Below are 19,161 nucleotides of genomic sequence, written 5' to 3'. Positions count from 1 at the left end.
ATGCGGCAGCAGCCTGGCACCTCCTGTGACGACAGGGATTCCCCTCTCGCGGGCGACTCATGTTCATGTTAGGTGAACAGCTTCGTCTAAACGGAGCTCTTCCTTTGACCAGAGCCAAAATCCGTCTTTCTTATGTTCTTTGTCCTTCATGTACTTTGCACCTTGGGCCACACGGAGCAGACCCCACCCTCCCCGCTCGCTGGCCATTCCTAGGGTGTTGAGAGATGCTGCCGAGTCCTCCCTGGGGACATCTTCCGCTGGGGGTTGTCCATCAGGCCCCTTGCCCTGGTGACATCTCGTGATGTCACCTCCCAGACAGTGATGTGTCTGGGAGAAATTGGAGATGCTTCTAGACACTTTGCGACAACCCAGCACACGTGGGGTCCCAAGGCCAGGACACGTGGAAGAGCTTGGGGCAGGTCCACACCAGTTTCCGTGGGCTCTGGCAAAGTGCCTCCCCCACACCCCCAGTCATGCTCAGCTCCCCTCAGGGCCAGCCCTGTGGTGGCTGGGTCCTGCAACCAGTGCACAGTGGCTCCTGGGTATGCACGATGCCGCAGCCTGGTGTCAGGCAGGTGGCAGCAACAGCCATAGGAATGGCGCCCGTTTGTTGAGCTTTGACTATGACAGGTTATTTTTTTGTATCATGTCGATCCCCACAACCACCTTCAACATAAGCACACATCCCATTTCACAGGTGGGAAACTGAGGCTGGGGGAGATGAAGCGATTTGCCCCAGACACGTGGTATGGCCCAGTAGACAGTGCAACTCAAGCACCATCACCCACCCCCAGAGCTTGCTCTTTCCCCTCCAGAATGGCAGGTGCAGGGCTGGACTCAGTGCGTCCCCCACCCTGAGCCCTCAGCAGCAGCTCTGGTAACAGGAGGAGCGATCCCTTCACCAGCCCAAGAGAACTGAGCAGAGCCAAAGGCCGGTGGCCGTTCAGAGCCAGCAGGGCCCTCGATCCTCCCTCTTGAGGTCCCATCTCCTGACACACCACATGTACTGGAGGGGGCACCAGCTCAGGCCACCTGGTGCCTCACTGGCCAGAGACTGCGAGGGCATCCAGAGCCCTGGCCACTTGGGGGATGGCGGGGAAGGGCCAGGAGCATGACACATTCTGAGGGGCAGCCTGGTGTTGTCTAAACCTGAACATGAATTCCCAAGTATAGACAAAGTGTGACCTCAGAGCTGACAGTCAGGCCCTCCCTACAACATTTTATCCCCTGCCAATGCAGTTCTGACTTCTGACCGTGCAGTGTCTCCCCGGGGAGGGACGCCCCAGACCCTGGTGGCAGCATCAGTGTTCTCAATGCGGTGGTGGCTGGCCATGTTAGCAGGCAGATGCAGGTTCAAATCCCAGCTTAGAACTTACTAACTATGTGGGTCTGTCTGTCCGGGCACCTCCAAGGGGCTCTCTGTCCTCTCCTAGATCCTCTCCTGATGATGAGGCTCTAGAACTTGACTGATTCCCTCAGTCATAGATCCTAGGGTCTATTTCCCCTTCATGTGTTTGCTGTATACAAAAGTAAAGTCTTCACCACCCAAGACTTCTCACTTTTAACCAAAAGGACATTGTCCTAACAAGATACACTATAAATGGCAACAGACGAGGGAGAGTTGGGGTGGCCTGCATGACCCCCTAGGGCTGGGCCTGACCGCATGTGGCCCAGCACACCAGGGCACCAGGATGCCTTTATCTGACACCTGAGCCCTGTCATGCCACACTGACCCCCTGGATCAGGAGGCCACCAGACTGCTCCCTGAGGACAGCTCGGGGCTACGAGCAAATGCGTGGGCCCCACAGCCCCAACCCACGTTCCCATGGAGCTGGGCTCAGAGCGGGTACTGCGCAAGCACCCGTGGCCAGTACCTGTGGTGCAGGTGGCACTGCAGGGCTCGTGGGATGACAGCTTCCACCGGTACATGTCCGCCGGGCTTATGGCTGGTTTGCGGGCCTTGGGCCTGGTCCTGAAAGCAGAGGAGGCCATGAGAAAACGCGGGGCTCACGGTGGGCTCCGGTTCCCAGTGCGTGGGCTTTCTCAGAGGGTGTGTTCTCCTTAACAACACACCTGTCCTGGCCTGGGCGGAATCCTCACCTGTTAGGGTCAGAGTTTCCACCGTCTGAAACAGAAGGGGATGAAGCCGTCACAGGGAGACGCAGTTTAGGGTTGAACGGGCATTGGCATTTCTCCCATCTCTGTGACTCAGGCTGAGTACACTGTGTTGATGCTGCCCAGGCTCCTTCAGGGGGGTGGGGGGATGAAGAATTTGGGGCTCCCCAGCATGGTGGTTGCTCCCTCGACACGCTTGGGCTCCCCACCATTATCTTCCCACACCGGCTGGTGCATCCCTCTTCCCAGCCAGAAGGGACCTCAGAAGGCATCTTATGTGCTGAGAATGTTCCAGAATTCTCTCCTACTGCCTCTCTCAGCTGGGATTCTGACTGAATGGGGACACTAGCCATTCAGCCTCCAATTTTCAAAATAGAAAGCTCAGCTGCAGATGAGGGGAGGGTGGCACGTCCCACGTTGCAGCTCAGGTCTGCGACGGCTGCATAGACCCGCCTGAGGGGGAAGGCGTGCTGGGCTCCAGCCAGCCACCAGCTATGATTCTTGGCCAGAACGTGGGCAGCCAAAGCCAGCCATTGTTAGGACTGTTTGCTTCTTTGAACTAGTTGGTGTGCCTGGGCCCGACCTCAGTGTTCAACGCGCAGGCTCATTTTGGACTCAGCAGGGGAAGGAGACTCCCGGGCTGTGGTGACAGCTCCCGGGACGTCTGCCCCAAGACCGACCGCCGATGCTTCAACACTGCCCTGGAGTCCTGTGACCCCCAGAGCCAGAGAAGGGGAGAAGGAGCTGGGCCAGCTGATGGCAGGTCACCCGGTTTCCCTTTCAAACTGGGTGCTGCAGGAGGCCACACGCCCAAGCCCGCTTTCCTTTGCACCCTGAGGGGCTGGTTGATGCGCCGATGCCCTTCACGGGGCTTGAATCTGGGCCAACTCACAGGTGCCCTCCCCGTGCCTCTGCCACCTCGGTGGTCAGGCTTACAGTGTCACGGGACATTACATTCTAAAAGCCTTTCTAATTGATTCTGTGGTAGAGACATCAGTGTGGATTGAACTGGGAGTTTACAGTTTGATAGTCAAGTGGATAAAAAGTGCTGTGGGGATTTGCTTGCACTGGCTCGTATCTCCCAGGGGATCCCAGCTCCATGGATGAACGTTGCTCTTCCAGCCCATCTGAGAACCCAGAAAGTGATCTACCAGCAGGGGCTGAAGTAATGAACGTACTGATCTGGTTCCGTAAACCCAGGGAGGGTGGTCACTGGTGGCAGAGGCGGGTGTCATCATCTGTTCAAAGCTGGCTGGGCCCCCTCACCTGGTGGCTTTAAACCGGGATTCTGTTCCCGCTCTTTCACAGGTTTCAGGGGGAAGGGGTGGTCCTCCCTTCCTCCTCTTTAAAAATGAGAAGAAACTAAACATGGGGGTGGGGGGTCCAAGAACCTGTCATCTCAGAACAAAGGATCCGTGGAAACCTGCAGAGCTGCCCCAGTGGGATCCACTGAGAGCCTGGCTGGAGCAAACCCTCTCAGGGGAGGAGGAACCCGGAATCCAGTCCCTAATGCTTGATTCAGAAAACACTGAAGTGTGCTGATTGGGTCCCACGCCCTGCTTTCAACAGCTTTAAATCCCCCCCAAGAACAAAAAGAGATGAAAAGACCCCATCCACGCCCTCCGCCCGCCCACAAGAGGCCCCGCCGTCTTTATCTAATTACACGCTCTGGAGCCAGGAGGCAGCGTGACTCATGCTCACTCCAGAGGGCGGCCCAGTTCACAATAACCCTTTGCATTTTCAGCACCAGAGGGATTTCTGGGGGGCCGCCACACTTCTTTCTCTACAGTAGGCCGCACGTGTGGGCACAGCCTCCGCGACTCCTGAACAAGACCCTGCCTGTATTTGCACGACATTGCAACACCCGAGAGGTCCCCTCTTGGGAGCAGCACTGAGCAGAACACCCAGGGATCATGGAAGCACCAGCCCTCCAAGGGCCTCTGTCTGGAAGGAGGACACTGCCCCTCTCGGCTGGGAAAATCGGAGCTTCCAGACTCAGGCTGACGGCTGCGGAGTCGCTGGGATCCTCCAAATCGCTGCCACCACTCAGGGTCCTTTGCCCAGCTGCCTGGCCAGACGCAGGCTCACAGTCCCCCAGCAGGAGAAGCTCTGAAGTGACCGTGTTGTTTATCATTGAACCAGAAAGTGCTGCTCTCTTTTCTTTCCCGCCAGGCTGCAGAGGGACTCTGCATCTCTGTGTCCCAGACGCTTGATCCCGAAGCTGGAGTCTGGTGGCAGGGCCTCTCCCTTGACTGTTTTTAAGCTTTGCTGAGAAGTTGAAAATAGCCTTTCCTCTCTGGGCTGCCCTTTGATTTTGCCCTCTCTCCGAGCAGACACGACTTCCTGTGTTTGGACAACTCGACCGAGACGTGGCTATTTTGGCCTGGGAGTTTCCCCCGCAGCCTCCCTTGGGCCTTTATCTCTCCAGACCATCTTTGGTCCCTGCGCGGCAGCATCCTTTGAAGGCAGGCTGGCTGGGGGAGCAGCCACATCTCACCAGGTTGGGGACTTTCTGAGTGCTGATGTCCTATTTGATCCATTCAAAGTTGTGCCCCTGGAAAGGCACTGGAAATCTAATATGTCCCCATGTGGTAAGACTCCACTGCGATGGGGCAGGAGAGAATCTAAAATGTGGCTTAAGGATCTGAAAGCTTGTGCCATGACCCTGACCTGGGAGCCAGTGTATACTTGAGCTGGCCATGACTGCCATGTCCCCAGCCATGACTATATAGGTGCCCCCAGCCATGACTATGCAGGTGTCCCCAGCCACGACTCCCTAAGTGTCCACAGCTACGACTCCTCAGGTGTCCCCAGCCATGACTGTCCAGGTGTCCCCAGCTATAACTGCCCAGGTGTCCTCAGTTAAGACCGCACAGGTGTCCCCGGCCATGATTCTCCAGGTGTCCCCAGCTATGACTGCTCAGGTGTCCCCAGCCATGACTATCCAGGTATCCCCAGCTATGACTACTCAAGTGTTCCCAGCTATGACTGCCCAGGAGATGTCTCCAGCCATGACTATCCAGGTGTCCCCAGCTATGAATGCCCAGGTGTCCTCAGATATAACTGTCTACGTGTCCCCAGCTGTGCTCTTGGCTCTGGAGGCCTGGTCCTACGTGGACTCTCACAGACCCATCTGAGCTGCAGTCCCAGCCTCGTTCCTAATCCCTGATTCCAGGGTCTGGCTCCTAGCTGAGGAACCGCCAGACCCTTCCCCACTCTTCTCTCTAGTCTGTGGTAAAGGTTGATGCTGGGCCGCTCCACACTCAGGTGACTTCAATGACTGTTCAGACTTAGACCCCAGGGATCCCAAAGCCTCAGACTCTGTGACCTTGAGTACATCACTTACCCACTCTAAGCCCCCAATAACTGTCGCTAACGTTAAGGGTGGTCATGCCAAGTGCATGTTTCCATGCACGTGAGGGGCTGAGCCCTTCCCAGGCTCATGGGTGGGACGCAGAGCTGCTAGCTTCCTGGTCCTGCATCAGCTCCACATGTCAGCATGCAGCTCGGCCCTTAACCCAGGCACCTAACTTCTGGGGGGGGACACCCTGCAGTCCAGGCCTCTGACCTCATGCTTGGAGCCACTGGGTGGTGGGTGGGGACCCTGGGAAGGTGTGGCTCTCTCCTGCTTACCTCCAGAGACACCGTAGTGAGGCCCCATGCACCACCTGGGCCTTGGCTCCACCCCACCCCAGAGGGCCCCGGACACGGCAGGGCAGCCGCGCCTCCTACCTGGCCTTGTGAGTCCTGTTGCTGGTGGGGACACTGGCATTGACGTTGGGGAAAGAGGCCTCAAAGGAGGTGTTGGTAACCCTGTCACTGCTCAGCTCCAGGAAGGACCCATTGAGCAGGGAAGCCGCAATTCCCTTGTCCTCCTCATAGTCCACATAGAGGCTCCCAGCCGGGGAGCTCCTCGGGACACCTTGCGCGAAGATGCTGTTCACGGTCTCGTTGAGGCTGAACTCCTTCGAGTCGGAGCCTGTGCCCAGGAGCTGGTCAGAGATGGCGTTGGCTGGAAGGAACTCCTGGGAGGTGAAATGGGCGCCCACCTCTTGGTCTTCTTTGTCCCCCACGAGAGCCGTCCTGGTGGCGTTGCGGTCTGCAGGGGAGACAGGTGGCTCAGCTCAAGGGCTCCTTTGCTCTGGGGGCAAGGGCTGCCCTGGGGGAGGGGACGGGACACATGGGGGAGGAACAAGGAGCAGAGCTAGGAAGCTCCCAGAAGCAGGTTCCTGCTCCATGGAAGGCCTCGATCTGGCCAGGATCACCGCGTGGAGGCACGCGGGCTGGCTGCACGGTTGCTTGCAGAGGGGGATCTGCTCAGCCTCTGCAGTGGCTTGAAGAGGGTTCCCCAAATTCATGTCCATCTTGGAACCTCAGAATGTGATCTGTTTTGCAAATAGGGTCCTTTAGATGTCATTACTTCAGGATCTTGAGAAGAAATCATCACGTAGTTAGGATGGGCCCTAAATCCAGCGACCGGTGTCCTTACGAGAAGAGAGGACACAGACCCAGAGGAGATGCCTTATGGCAGCGGCCCTTGCTCCCTGCTATCCCCAAGCCCAGGCAGGGCAGGGCACTCCACTGAGCGAGGGAGCAGGCCGGGGCCAGACCATCCGGGCTGTCAAGTGGCCTTAGCACTGTGACTGCAGGAGTGAGCCTGCGAGCAACCAGCACCTCCTACCCACCTCCTCTGCAGACAGACTTCAGGGGGCACTGAAGACCCCTTACCAAGGCCCCTCTCCCTGGGAAGCCCCTGCCCCACCACCGCACCCCATCTTCCCTCCTCCTGGTTACCTCGGAAGCCCTTGCCCCTGGGGGGCCCCTCGCAGGCCCTGCCGCTGGCCTGCTCGCACACCTCGTTGGTCTCCGGGCCCTTGCTCAGGCCCAGCTCCATCTCCGGGCCGGGGTGGCCGAACAGCCGGTTTTCCAGGCCCAGCCGCTCTGAGGAGGCCGGGCTGTAGAGGGAGCCGTTGTGCGGGATGAGGCCCAGCAGCCCGGTCCCGTCCAGCTCCTGGCTCTCGCTGCTCTCGGAGGTGGGCTCCGAGAAGCTGTAGTACATGGGCTGGACGCGGTGCGTGTGCGGCGGCTGCAGCAGCGTGTACTCGAAGGTGATGGAGGGGCTTTTGCCGTTCTGGTTCCACACCTGGGGAGGGAGAAGTGGGGACCGTCCCTTCCTCGCCCACCTGCAGAGCCCCTCCCAGGGAGCCCACCTCGCCCAGGCTACGGCTGCCCCAGACTGTGAACCGGGCACACCAAGGGTGGGGCACAGGTGGCCCACCTGGGAACAGGCAAGAAGGGGCACACTGTGCACAGAGAATTTGTTTGGTTTTGGTGGCTGGCCGGTACAGGGGTCTGAACCCTTGACTGTGGTGTTACAAGTCTGCGCTCTAACCAAAGGAGCTAACTAGCCAGACTGAGGATTTTTTTAAGTAGTGAAGCCAACCAAAACCCAACCTGCCACTGATCATCCCCATGTGCCGAAGTCCCGAGTGACAGTCGTGCACGTTCCCACCACTGCCCCCCAGAGCCCCCCAGGGCAGGCCCTGCCTCAGTTCAGGACAAGCCTGAGGGTCGGCCAGCTCCAGGGCTCCAGCGGCTCCTGAGCAGGGCAGCCCAGCCTTCTGTGCAGACCCCTGCCACCCTCCCTGGGAGTCTTCAGAGTCTTCTCCAGGGATTCAACCTAGAACAGCGAGGGTCAGGGCAGTCCTAGGAAGCAGACTCTCACACGGGCCTGTGGAGCAGGATTGGGACAGCAGGGGTGCAGAGAGCCCACCCCTGGGGGAGCGCAGAGCGTGGAGAGCCGGGGGCAGGGGTGCAGCGCGAGCGAGTGCCCCACAGGGGCAACGTCTCAGGGGCTTGAGAGGCGGCTGAGCTGCGCGATCCAGTGCTGGGAAAGACAGCGGGAGGTGGGGTGAGGAACGCCACCCGACCCCTGCGGAAGGCGGAGCCCAGGCCAGCGTGGCCACCGAGGAGGAGGCCCGCACGTCCAGGCCCGAGGGCGGAAGAGCACCCTGAAGGCCAATTCTCCACCTGCTGGGCCCGCATGGCCAAGGACAGAGTCCAACCAGAAAAGTGGGATCCTGAGACTAGGGGTGCGGGCGTCGACTCAGCACACTTGAAAAATTTAAAATCTCTGATTTCCCTGAATCTTCCGGGCCTGAAAAGGTGGCCCGTCCTCCCTGCTAAAGCGGGCATTTCCCCTTGCCTGAAGGTGCAGAGACCTCGCCCTCATGACTCCTCGGGCCCCTTAGGGACTGGCCACCAGACCAATAGTTCGAGTAAGTCACCTCCTCACCCAGTCAGGGAAATCCTGGGAGGAAGGACCCCACGCCTGAGGAACTGCAGCTCTGGCCGACAGGGACCGCGGGCATTCCCTCGCCACGGAGGGTCAGCGCGCTGGACAGAGCGCCAGGAGAATGCCAACGCGCTACCGGGAGGCTCTCAGAAGCATGGAGAAAAGGCCGACACCAGGAGAAGCACAAACGCTGGACCTGCTGTGGCAGGTGACAGAAGAGCGGTCCAAAGGCTGCAGGGTCCACCAGTGACTACTCTCTGCAGAGGGGGCGGGGCTGCAGGACATCCCATTCTCCAGAGTGGGAAGAGATGAGGGGGTAGAGGGGCACCCATGTCATTCGGAGGGAAGGTGTTGGGTGTCCTCACAGCAGCGCTGGTGGCAGGAGATGATATTACAGAACCAGGCTCCCCAATAGCCACGAAGATGACCGGATCCCAAAACAATAAAGGCGGATGGCAAAAGCCCACAGCAAGGTGGGCTCAAGCACTGTGGAAAGAAGCAGGGTTGGCAGGGTAGCCGGGGCCTGACCCACAGAGACCGTCAGACGTGGCTGGTAAACAAAGTACCCCCAGGTGACAAATAGACGGGCCCATAAAAGGCACTGCTCAGTCTGTACAGAGTGAAGGATCAGGAAGCAGAGGGCAGCTGCCCCATAAAACGTCACAGTCCTTTGCCCAATTTCCTGAGCCAGTTTTCAGACCCAGAGTCCACTGAGTGATGGAACAGCCAGGTCTCCAGGAAGGACCCACAAGTTTATATGGTAATGATTCCCCCCACACTCCCCCAAAGGGCCAACAGCCCAAGTAACTAGTTTACTTGGTTAACTGTTCACCGAGGAAGTGGGTCCAAGTTGTCATTGTTAACGGGGAACCTGAAGCCCCATCACTGTCCCCCCCCCCCGTTACTGTGAGAGCTTGCGGGTGATGAGCAAGGACTAGAGTGTGGGGCGGGTCTGGCTCACGGGACGTCTCCAGGGTCCACAGGCTCACCCAGTCCCCAGGTGCACGACCGGTAATTGGCAGAACCCTCATGGGGCTCCTTGACCCGTGGGGTGACAACTATCACAGTGGAGAGAGCTGAGACCCCATCCAAGAGAGTAAACCCGAAACAGTTATACATCCTGGGGGAAGCACAGCGACTAGTGTCACACTTAGTGACCTAAAGGACACAGGAGTGGTGACCCCATCAGATCCTGCATTTAGTCCAACGATTTGGCCCCTACAATAACAAGACAGATCCTAAAGGACCTGCCGTCAGAGAGCCGCCGAGCACCTCTGCACAGCTGAGTACCACACTCTCAACCAATCAGCAGCCCCACCGCAGCCCGTGACAGACATGGCGTCTTCTCTAGAGTGGGTTAACATGGCCTTGGGTTGATCCTATGAAGCCACTGATCTGGTAAATATGTTCTTTTCTCTCCCTAACAGGACCAGAAGCAGTTTTCATTTGCATGGGATGGACGACAGCTCTGACCGTTTTGATGCATTTACAGTTTTGACCCAGGGATACGTTACTTCTCCCACAAACAGCCACAGCACAGTCCTACAGAAGGCTGCCTCGGTCCTCTATACTGATGGCATCACGTTCATCAGACCAGATCAGCGAGAAGAGGCACTGGTGGCCGTGGTAAAGCCCGTGTATTCCAGAGGGCCACCCACCCCCCACATCAGTGAAGATGTCAGGGTTCAGTAGTCAAGGTGGGCCAGGAAGCCCCCTTGAGAGTAAAGGGGGACTTGTCACGTACCCTCCACCATGAAGGAGAATTCTGAAGACAGCATATGCCACATCTGGGGACACCAGCCCTATCCACACACTAAGTGATGCAAAACCTGCCCACTTCGAGTAGAGTCCTAAGGAGACGGGCTCTCCAGCAGGCCCAGGCTGCAGTGCCAGCAGCCTGCCATGTGGGCCATAGGATGTGGCAGAGCCTCCAGGAATAGAGACGTCTGTGGTGGGGAAGATGGCACACAGAGTCCTGGCAGCCCCGGTAAAAAATCACAATGCAGACCCCTGGTGTTCTGGCACAAGGTCATGCCATCTGCACAGATAAATACACATCGTGTGTGAAAGAGCTCTGGCACAAAACCAGTCCCTGCTAGAGACAGAGCACATTGACTACAGGACGTCAGGTGACCCATGCAGCCCTAGTCCAGCATTATGAGTTTTGTCAACTACGCTAAGTTCCATGACTGGGAGGGCCCAGCAGAGAGCCATCTTGGGACAGAATGTTACATCCAGGATCAGGCACAATCAGGGCTGGAGAGCACAAGAAAGCTGCCTCAGCAAGTGACCCAAACACCCCTCATGCAAGACTCTTGCACCCGTGTCTCGGCCACCACTGTGGCTGCACAGGGTGGCCCTGATGAACTGAGAGGGGACAACAGCTGACCTCAGTGCAGAGATGGCCTGCTTGGTATAGGGTGCAAGCTGGAAATGGAGCGGCTTTGCTATAGCCTGTCCAGGACAGCCATGAAAAATGTCAGTGATGGGAAGGCTTCCCAAGGGCTGCAGGTGGCGCCTGCACTGTGATCATCAATTTGTAAGGGGAAGAGAGTGGCCCAGGATCAGAATCTGTGCTGAATCCTGGGCAGTGGCAAATGAAGACGGGTCAGGAGCCTGGGTGGAGAAGATCGGGAGGTTGGCGACAAGGAGATTTTGCAGGAGACATTCATGTCTGGATCTAGGGGGCAGGCGTGAAACGCGAGGGTCTGTGTATCATGAGTTAATGCATACCAGGCAGCATCCCCCGTGCGGGAGGCACTAAACAACCAAGCAACAGATAGAGTGGCTTGGCCAGCTGACATAGGCTAGCCTCTGGCATCGTGAACAGAATAGCCGTGGTGGCAGGGAGGGAAACTGTGCGTGATCCCTAGCGCGGTTTCTCACTCGCCAAGGCTGCACTAGCTACTTCCACTACTGAAAGTCCGAGCCTCGTCGTCAACACTAGCCCATGACACAGCACCATCCCTCGCGGAGACCACTCCCTTGCTAGGTGGCAATTTAGTTACGTGAGACCCCTTGTTTCCCGGAAGCGGAAGTGACTAATCTTATTCTAAACTTGTTTTTCCTGTCCACAGGGCCTCAGCCAACCCCAGCATCCAAGGGATCACAGAGTACGTGATCCACTGAGACAGCACAGCACATGACACTGCCCTGGATGGAGGGAGCCATTTCATAGCAAAGGAGGTATCATCATGGGCACACAGCTATGGGATCCACTGAACCTATCGCATACCGCATCACCCAGAAACTGCCAGCCTCAGAACAAGGGAGGGTGAAGCCACGGTACCCCCTGAGGTGCGACACACCTGAGTCAGTCACTGTGGCATGGTGCAACGTCCTCCCTAGGTAGACTCTATGGGCCTGAGAAGCAGGGGTTATCATTCCCAGCGACCACTTGAGGATTTTGTGTTTCCCAGCCCTACAGCTCTAGGGTCTGTGGATCAGAGGCAGATTCCCAGGGCAGGGACATTTCCACCAAAAGAGTTTCATTAAACTTTAAGCAACAGCTGTCACCTGGCTGTTTGGCACCTGTGCTAGGAGACCAGCAGCAAGGGAAGGATTAGCCCTCCTGGCAGGGGCAACTGGCTGTGACCGTCGAGAGCAGGGAGGGGTGCTGCTTGACCCTGGGCAAAGCATACATTCGGTGCCCTGCTGATCCGTGGGGAATCGGCTCTGGGAATCCCACTGCCCAATTTTGATGGCAACTGGACAAGGGCAGCAGCCTTGGATTGAGAAGGGCATGGAGACCAAAGTCACTCATCAAGTAAGCCACCTGGGCTAGCAGAGTGCCAGCCGAAGGGAAGGGGAGTCTAGGACAGGGAGTCAAAGACAGAAACTGTATCAGCTGCAGCCCCCAGGCCAGTTGCAGTCCATCCAGCTCACCTCCCTCCTGCACGGATCCTGGGAAGGAAACCAGCCAGCCAGCATCCTAGAGGAGCTGTTTGCTGCCAAGGTAAGCCCATTGCACAAAGGACATGGGTCCACGCAGAGCCAGGGGTGGCTGGTGGCTGGTGCTGCAGAGTGCCCCCAGATCTCACTGTTAGCGAGCCGCCTGGAGGGGGGCCCACTGACGGTTCACAGCCAAGCCCCTCCCCGGGCATCTCCCTTAAAGAGTGGAGGGAGGCTGCCTCTCCCAAGGTCATGCCCCCCCAAGGGGCAATGACATGCAGGAACTACGCAAAGCCCCTGCTCCAACTTGAAATGATGCTGATCTCACAATTACGACTGCATCGCAGCTCGGCATCTCCCTCTGTCCACGCCTGTGCCCCTCACTCCCTCATCAGTGCTGATCCTGAGGCCACTCCCCCAAACCCCCTGCATGTAAACCTCCATCTCAGAGTCTGTTTCCTGTACGCTGACCTACAGCACAGCCCCTCCAACCGGGGGATGACGCCAGGAGCCCAGTCTACCTCAGGGAGCTAATAACAGTGCGAATAATGCATGAATGAATGAATGCATGCGTGAATGAGCGAATGCATAAATGAATGAATGGATGAGCGATTGCATAAATGCATGAGTGAATGAGGGAATGCACGAATGAACGAACGATGAGTGGGTGCGTGAATGAGTGAATGAGTGAATGCGTGAATGAGTGAATGCATAAATGAATGAATGGATGAGCGATTGCATAAATGCATGCGTGAATGAGGGAATGCACGAATGAATGAATAAGTGAGAGAACATGTGACTGAGTGAGCAAGTGCTTGGGTAAATGAATTAATGAGTAAATGGGACATTCATTGAATGAATTAAACTTTGAGCGAATGAGTGAATGAGGGCATGAATTAGTGAATGAACAAGTGAATAAGCGAGTGAGTGATGCCCAACCTGTGCAGAGTGGTGATGCTGCCCCAGGCACACACACAGCAGGGCTGCTGGGCGGTGTCGCTGGTCACAGCCCCCACCTCTCGCTGGATTCTGGGGAAGCAGCCCCCACACCCGCACCCTGTGGCTCACGCACCATGACGTTCAGGCCCTGGTTGGTGGGCCCCTGCGCCACGATGTATTCGATGCCAGTCTCGTAAATGTCCATGGGCCGCCGGTACTTGACCACAGTGCCCGCGATGTTGAAGTTCTTGGGACTGTCCACCTTGTAGTTGCCATTGAAGAAGAAGGAGCCAGCTTCGTCTGCAAGAGCTGGAAGGGCAAAGTCACCGGTCACAGGAGCCAGACAGGCTGGGGGAGGACAGAGGGGCGGGGGGAGCCGGCACCACATGCTTGGGGAACCGTGGTGGGCCCTCCCCTCCACGACCCGCCCTCAAGTCTCCCAGAGACAGGAAACTCCCCATCACAGGGGAGCCGGACGCTCCCGCCTGTGGCCCCGCCAGTGAATGCTGAGGAGATGCGAATGTCCTGTCCTATCAGCCTAAAATAAACAACCGGGGACTTGTCTAGACAACTGAGAATAGCTGCTAGGGACCCACTCGGTCCTGCCCTTGAAGGAGCGGGGGACTGCAAAGTGATGAGCTGGCGCCACAACCCAGCGGCCCGTCTGTTCCAGGAGAATTGGTGGCTGCAGGCACGTCAGACATCAAGCGTCGGCAGGCACGGGACCCCACTTGGCCCTGCTGCAGACCTGCCATGTGACCTGGGTGAGACACCCAGACGATGAGGAGGGACCTCAGTGCCCCTTCCAGCTCCCACACTGAGTGGCACTGCAGCTGGCACGGCGTGCTGTCCACTGGCCCTTCTGGGGACCACCCAAGCTGGCCGGCTCCGTCCTCTCGATGAGAGCAATGGCACCCTGCTTCCTGCACTGGCACGACCATGCTGACCATTCCCCCCACCAATCCATCCACCCAGGCGTGGCTGAGGGTGCCCAGTCAGGCGAGAGGATGGCCCAGACACGTTCTCAGTCACCCTCTCCCTGAGGCGGGTGTGGGTGGACACTCCCAGGGCCTGGTGAAAGCTTAGGACAGACAGGGTCTGCACACAAACCCCCACCACCCCTGGAGGCTGGAACAACTGCCTGGAGCCCGTGTGATTGCTCAGGGACAGCTGAGGCACTCTGAGCCTCCAGGGCTGGGGACAGACAGAGGGAGGAGGCAGGCTCGGCACTCAGGGACACTCTGTCTTCCAGAGGGTGTCCTTCAAGCCAATTCCAGGAACTGGCCCCGGGAGGAGAGGCATCAGCTTCCAAAGTTCCTGATGCAATACAACAGAGGAGCCGGGGCAATTAATTTATTATCAGGCAGACGCAACAAGCTGGACGCGTCTGCTTGGAAAATGTCCTTAACGTAGTAAGGGCAGAAGATAAAGTAAATCAGAGTCCAAGTCCTGCAAGGTGGGGAGCGTGCTGGAGCCCGGTCGTCTCGGCCCCAGGTATGTGCCCAGGGTTAAATCGAGGTCCTCATGCAAAGCCTGTTTCCTGACAGTAAGGACCCTCCTTCCTGTGGCTTTCCCAGTGCTCCGAGGCTGCCCTTGGTATTTCCCCGCATCTGTTTCAAGAATAAGAGCTGAGGAGCCGGCTCAGAGAACACGGTGTTTCCTGGCCTTGCTGCTCTCCCAGCAAGACTGCAACAAAGTAACCGGCCTGGCAAGAGGCCCGGCTTCTGGCTCTCGGTCTCGGGTGGGGGGTTCTGGAGCCTGCAGTGTGCAGACCTGCTGGGGCTCGGGGGCTTCAGGCCAGGGGCAGGGGAGCCCAAGGCTGGGCTCCAGCTGGAGGACCTTCCACAAAGCCTCCCCCTTTGCAGCATCCCTGTAGAGAGGTGGGCTTCACCCCACCAGTGCTGGCTCTCACGCAGCCACTCTGAGACATGGGGAAGTGAGGCAGGTAGGAGGAGTGAGCCCAGGTAGTGTCCAAGAACAGCTTCCCTTATGCAGCCTGGGCCCCCAGGCTGCCCTGCACAGGGCAGGGCCAAGCGTAGAGTGGCTCTTAGGTGCGAGCAACTGCAACCACAGCCTGAGGGGCCTCTGCCACCTCCTGGGGCTGCAGACGTTGCTGGGCAATGCTCCAGCTCCACAGAGAGCCCTTCCAAAAATTGTCACCAATTCCAGGCCTCACTGCCTCAGCCACTGTGCAAGTAACTCCAGAATCCTCAAGTTAGAGGACTCCCCTTCCCAGGTCCAACTCGCCAGTGCAGACTGTCCAGTGGCAAGAACACCAGCGTGCAGCCCTGGACCTGGGTTTGATCCTCCTTCTGCTTCTCTGTTGCTCATGACCTTGGACTGGCCGCCCGCTTCTTCTCAGCTCTGCCGTGACCTTGTCACCTCCTCAGTTCACCCTCACTCCCTGCTGGGATCCCATCTGTGGTACCCCAGCTTCTGCCTGGGCCAGCCTCTCTAGTGACCGTCGCAAGCCCCTCTGCAGTCCAGCAGCACCGAGTACAAAGTCCTCCCCACACTCCCTCCACACAGCCAGCTCGAGTTCTGTCTCCTGGGGCCATGCCCACACCCCTCGGCCCGTCCCTCTCCTGAAGGAAGGGATCCAGGGTCCAGTGCCCGTTCTCTGCCCGTGACCGCTGCCCCACACTTGCAGAACTAAGGCTCATGTGAGGCAGCTGCCCAGGCCTCGCTTACACACCCAGCACATCAGCCGACTTCTTCCTCTCCACAATCTGGATGTCCCGGGCGCCAGCTGGGATATGGGTCACCAGAGAGTAACCTGGAAGCAAACAGATGACAGTGAGCCACTGCCGGCCTGTCACTGGCCACAGCAAAGCCCTCAGTGGATGCAGCATCACCAGGGAAGGAGTGAGGCCCAGCTGGAAGTCCCTCTGCTGGATGGCTGGTGTCACCTCCTGAGCTCCTGGTGGAAGGGGGAGGCTAAGGGCTGCCCCCCCCAGGTGTGTGCGGCTCACCTGGGCCCTGCTGAAGCACCCTATGCTGCCCCAGAGGCTGACCCATGGCTCATCGGTGCCTGCCCCAGCCCTTCAAGGGACGCCATGGACAACAGGGACCTTAAACACACTGGAGTCAACAAGCTTCAGTCCTGCTTTGCCACTAACCGCCCGGGGGCCTGGGGCAATCACCGGAGCCCCAGCAGCCTAAGTGCCTCCGACCAGCACCGTCATTACCTTTAAACCCCATCTTATCACAATACCACGTTGACTTTAAAGGCTTGCTACATTCCAAAGATGTGTGTGAGAGAGTAGCACAGCTGCAAGTGGGACCTGACCACTCCGCCGAGGCCCCCTAAGTGCCAGGTCCCAGGCCGAGGTCGATAGGGAGCATTATAAGCAGCTCAGAGCCTGTCACCGAGGCCCCCAGCCAAATGGAGAGACAGCCACAGAGCCCTCCAAGCGAAAACAGGAGGGAGGGTCTGGGGGTACTGAGGAGGGGAGAAGGGCTGCTGCAGGAGGGAGATTTTAATAAGCCCTAAGAGAGAGAAGCCCTCAAGGCAAGGAGGAGCTCTCAGAGACTGAGGGTCTGCTGGGGCAATGCACATGTCACTGGCTCCTGCGGGAGGGGGTGGAGTCCACCTGCGTCTACTCCTGCAGGTCAGCACCCACCTGCCCCCTCCCCCCTGACCCCATAGTGTCTTACGGGTCCCTGAAGATCCTGACTCCACCTCACAGCCAGCAGCACTCTGGGGAGTGTTTAGGAGCAGGTTCTTTGGGGGTACAGAGAGGAGCTCTGATGTGCAGTGCTGGCCTGTTTCCGTGGTGTAAACGCTCCACCGTGCCAACGTCAACCTGCCCACGTGTGGTCACTGGACACAAGGTTGGGAGGAGAGGCAGGAGCACACCGGCTCAGTCTTTCTGCCATGCAGATAAAGTAGCAACAGCAGTAAAAGGATGTGGAAATAGTGACTTTGTTTTAAACATAATTTTTTTTTTCCTTTTTGTCTTTTTTCGTGTCCGGCAACGGATTGCAACCCTCAGTGTCGCGCCCGCACCGGACCGGGACCGGCAACAGGATCGCAACCCTCGGTGTTGCGCCCACACCTCACTCAGCCAGTGAGTGGCCGGTCTGTATGTGGGATCCGAACCCTCGGCAGGAGCGCCGCCGTGCTTCCCAATCGGCGCACTGTAGCAGTGCGCCACCGGGCCGGCCCTAAACATAATTTTTTTAAATGTAGTTTTACGTACCCTAATTATTTAATTAGCGAGCACCTCACAAGATTCCTGAGCATTTAACACTCATCTCTCGTGGACTGGGTGGCTCTAGGCCACCCACTCGGCCCTCACCACAGTCAGCAGGCACAGACTTGTCAGGGAAGGGGTGTGGCTCCTGGCTAGGACCACAGACCCAGGAGCCAGGCTGCCTGGGTCCGGACTCAGCTCTGACTCTGTGGCTGTGTGATCTTAGATGAGTTATTTAACCTCCCTTTGCCTATTTCAAATCTTTTGGCAACAGCAGTAATACCTGCCTTGTAGAGATGCTGCTGGGCGTGAATGAGTTAACTACGCCAGACTTGGCTCAGTGCCCAGCACAGTGAGAGCTCAGAAGTCTTGGGATTGTTTGAATGTCAGCCCCGGCCCCCAAGCTAAGCGTTCCAAGAGGGAGATCCCGCCTGCTGGGCCTGCCTGCAGCTCAAGCTCCTGGCACATAGTAGGGGCTATAAAAGGCATGGCTGCCCACACACAGGCTCTCCCATCCCCAGGCCCAGGTCCAGCAGGCCGTGCAAGCAGGTGTGTGGGAGGGGGGGCGCAGAGCCAGACATCCATGCTTAGCTGCTTTCCCAGCGAGCTTTCCCCCTAAGAGAGGGCCTCTGCCCCCCACACCTGGCGAGACACTCAGCACATGCCGCTCACACTGCCCCGACAACCCTCCGCTGCCCAGCCCTGTTCTTCCTCCATCCGGCTTACTCATCCCTAGGTCCCATGTCCAAGTCCCACCCTCTCCGGTGCCCTCCCACTGGGACCCCCCTGAGCCGACTGTCTCCACAGTTACCCTTCACAGCAGCATGGAGGCCATCCCCTGGGCCTCCAGGAACCCGGGGTTCTAACAAGATTGGTTCTAATCTAGACTTGCCCAGCCTCACTGTAGGACCCTGAGCAGACAATTCCCACTCTGGGCCTCAGTTTGCCCATCTGCTAAGTGTGTTTTAAGCTGCCCAGTTGGGAGGTTGCCATAATCCAGTTTAATTCTGCAAGCATTTCTTGAGACCCAGAAATGCATTCAGTTCCATGCTGAGCATCTTAAGTGACATCCTTCCAAAAGTATAAAGTCCTGCACACGCACAATACCCCCAGCCCCCATGAGGGCTGGGCCAGAGCTGGATGCAGACGTGAGGCCAAATACACACGGCTTTGAAAAGGAACAGAGCTGCCCAGGATAGGAAGGGGCTCTGGGCCAGGGTGGGCCTGGAGCTGATGGGCAGCCAGACCTCACATCAGCCGTGAGACCAGGACTCGAGCCTCAGTTTCCCCCTTTAAGTGTGTTATTAACCCCTCCCTCCAGGTAGCCTCAGAGGTCAAAAGTGATCCCTAAGCCAAGTGCCCACTAGTATGCAGTAGGTGCTTAACAAAGAGCTGCCCATTATTGCTAGCCAACGGGGGTCTCACAAGGCACCTGGCCAGCCCACCTGGGCCTGGAAGGAGAGTCAGGGGTCCCAAGAGAAAGAGGAACTTGCGCCCTGGTGCCCAGGAGGTTGGAGGCCTTCACCTGGACCCTGGGGAGCAGCAGCGCCCTTACCGAGGTGGGCATTCCCTTTGCGGTAGTTGCCCGTCACGTGGGTGCAGCTGCTCCCGTCCCCCTGGCAGACGCCGCACTTGTCCAGCGTGTGGGTGGAGAAGAGCACCCCGTCACAGCCGATGGGCTGCAAGAAGAGGGAGAGGGATGCTGGGGGGGGGGGGGGGGGGGGG

At 58.0% G+C, this 19,161-nt stretch overlaps 1 protein-coding gene across 1 annotated transcript in view; it reads right to left on the bottom strand.

Annotated features, from left to right (window-relative positions):
* ADAMTSL2 (ADAMTS-like 2) overlaps window positions 1-19,161 on the bottom strand; it is a 35,689-nt gene that overhangs the window by 9,914 nt on the left and 6,614 nt on the right. Inside the window, exons 7-12 of the mRNA XM_008580678.1 lie at window positions 18,992-19,115; window positions 15,936-16,016; window positions 13,374-13,549; window positions 6,910-7,258; window positions 5,848-6,214; window positions 1,875-1,972 (exon numbers count right to left, since the gene is read on the bottom strand). Of these exons, the coding sequence (XP_008578900.1) occupies window positions 1,875-1,972; window positions 5,848-6,214; window positions 6,910-7,258; window positions 13,374-13,549; window positions 15,936-16,016; window positions 18,992-19,115 (1,195 nt within the window). The remainder of the gene's footprint in view (window positions 1-1,874; window positions 1,973-5,847; window positions 6,215-6,909; window positions 7,259-13,373; window positions 13,550-15,935; window positions 16,017-18,991; window positions 19,116-19,161) is intronic.

The sequence above is a fragment of the Galeopterus variegatus genome, unplaced genomic scaffold (genome assembly GCF_000696425.1).
Source record: "Galeopterus variegatus unplaced genomic scaffold, G_variegatus-3.0.2 Scaffold2145, whole genome shotgun sequence".
Taxonomy (NCBI): domain Eukaryota; kingdom Metazoa; phylum Chordata; class Mammalia; order Dermoptera; family Cynocephalidae; genus Galeopterus; species Galeopterus variegatus.
Note: the sequence above shows the minus strand (reverse complement) of the source record. Positions and strands in the feature narration are given on the sequence as shown.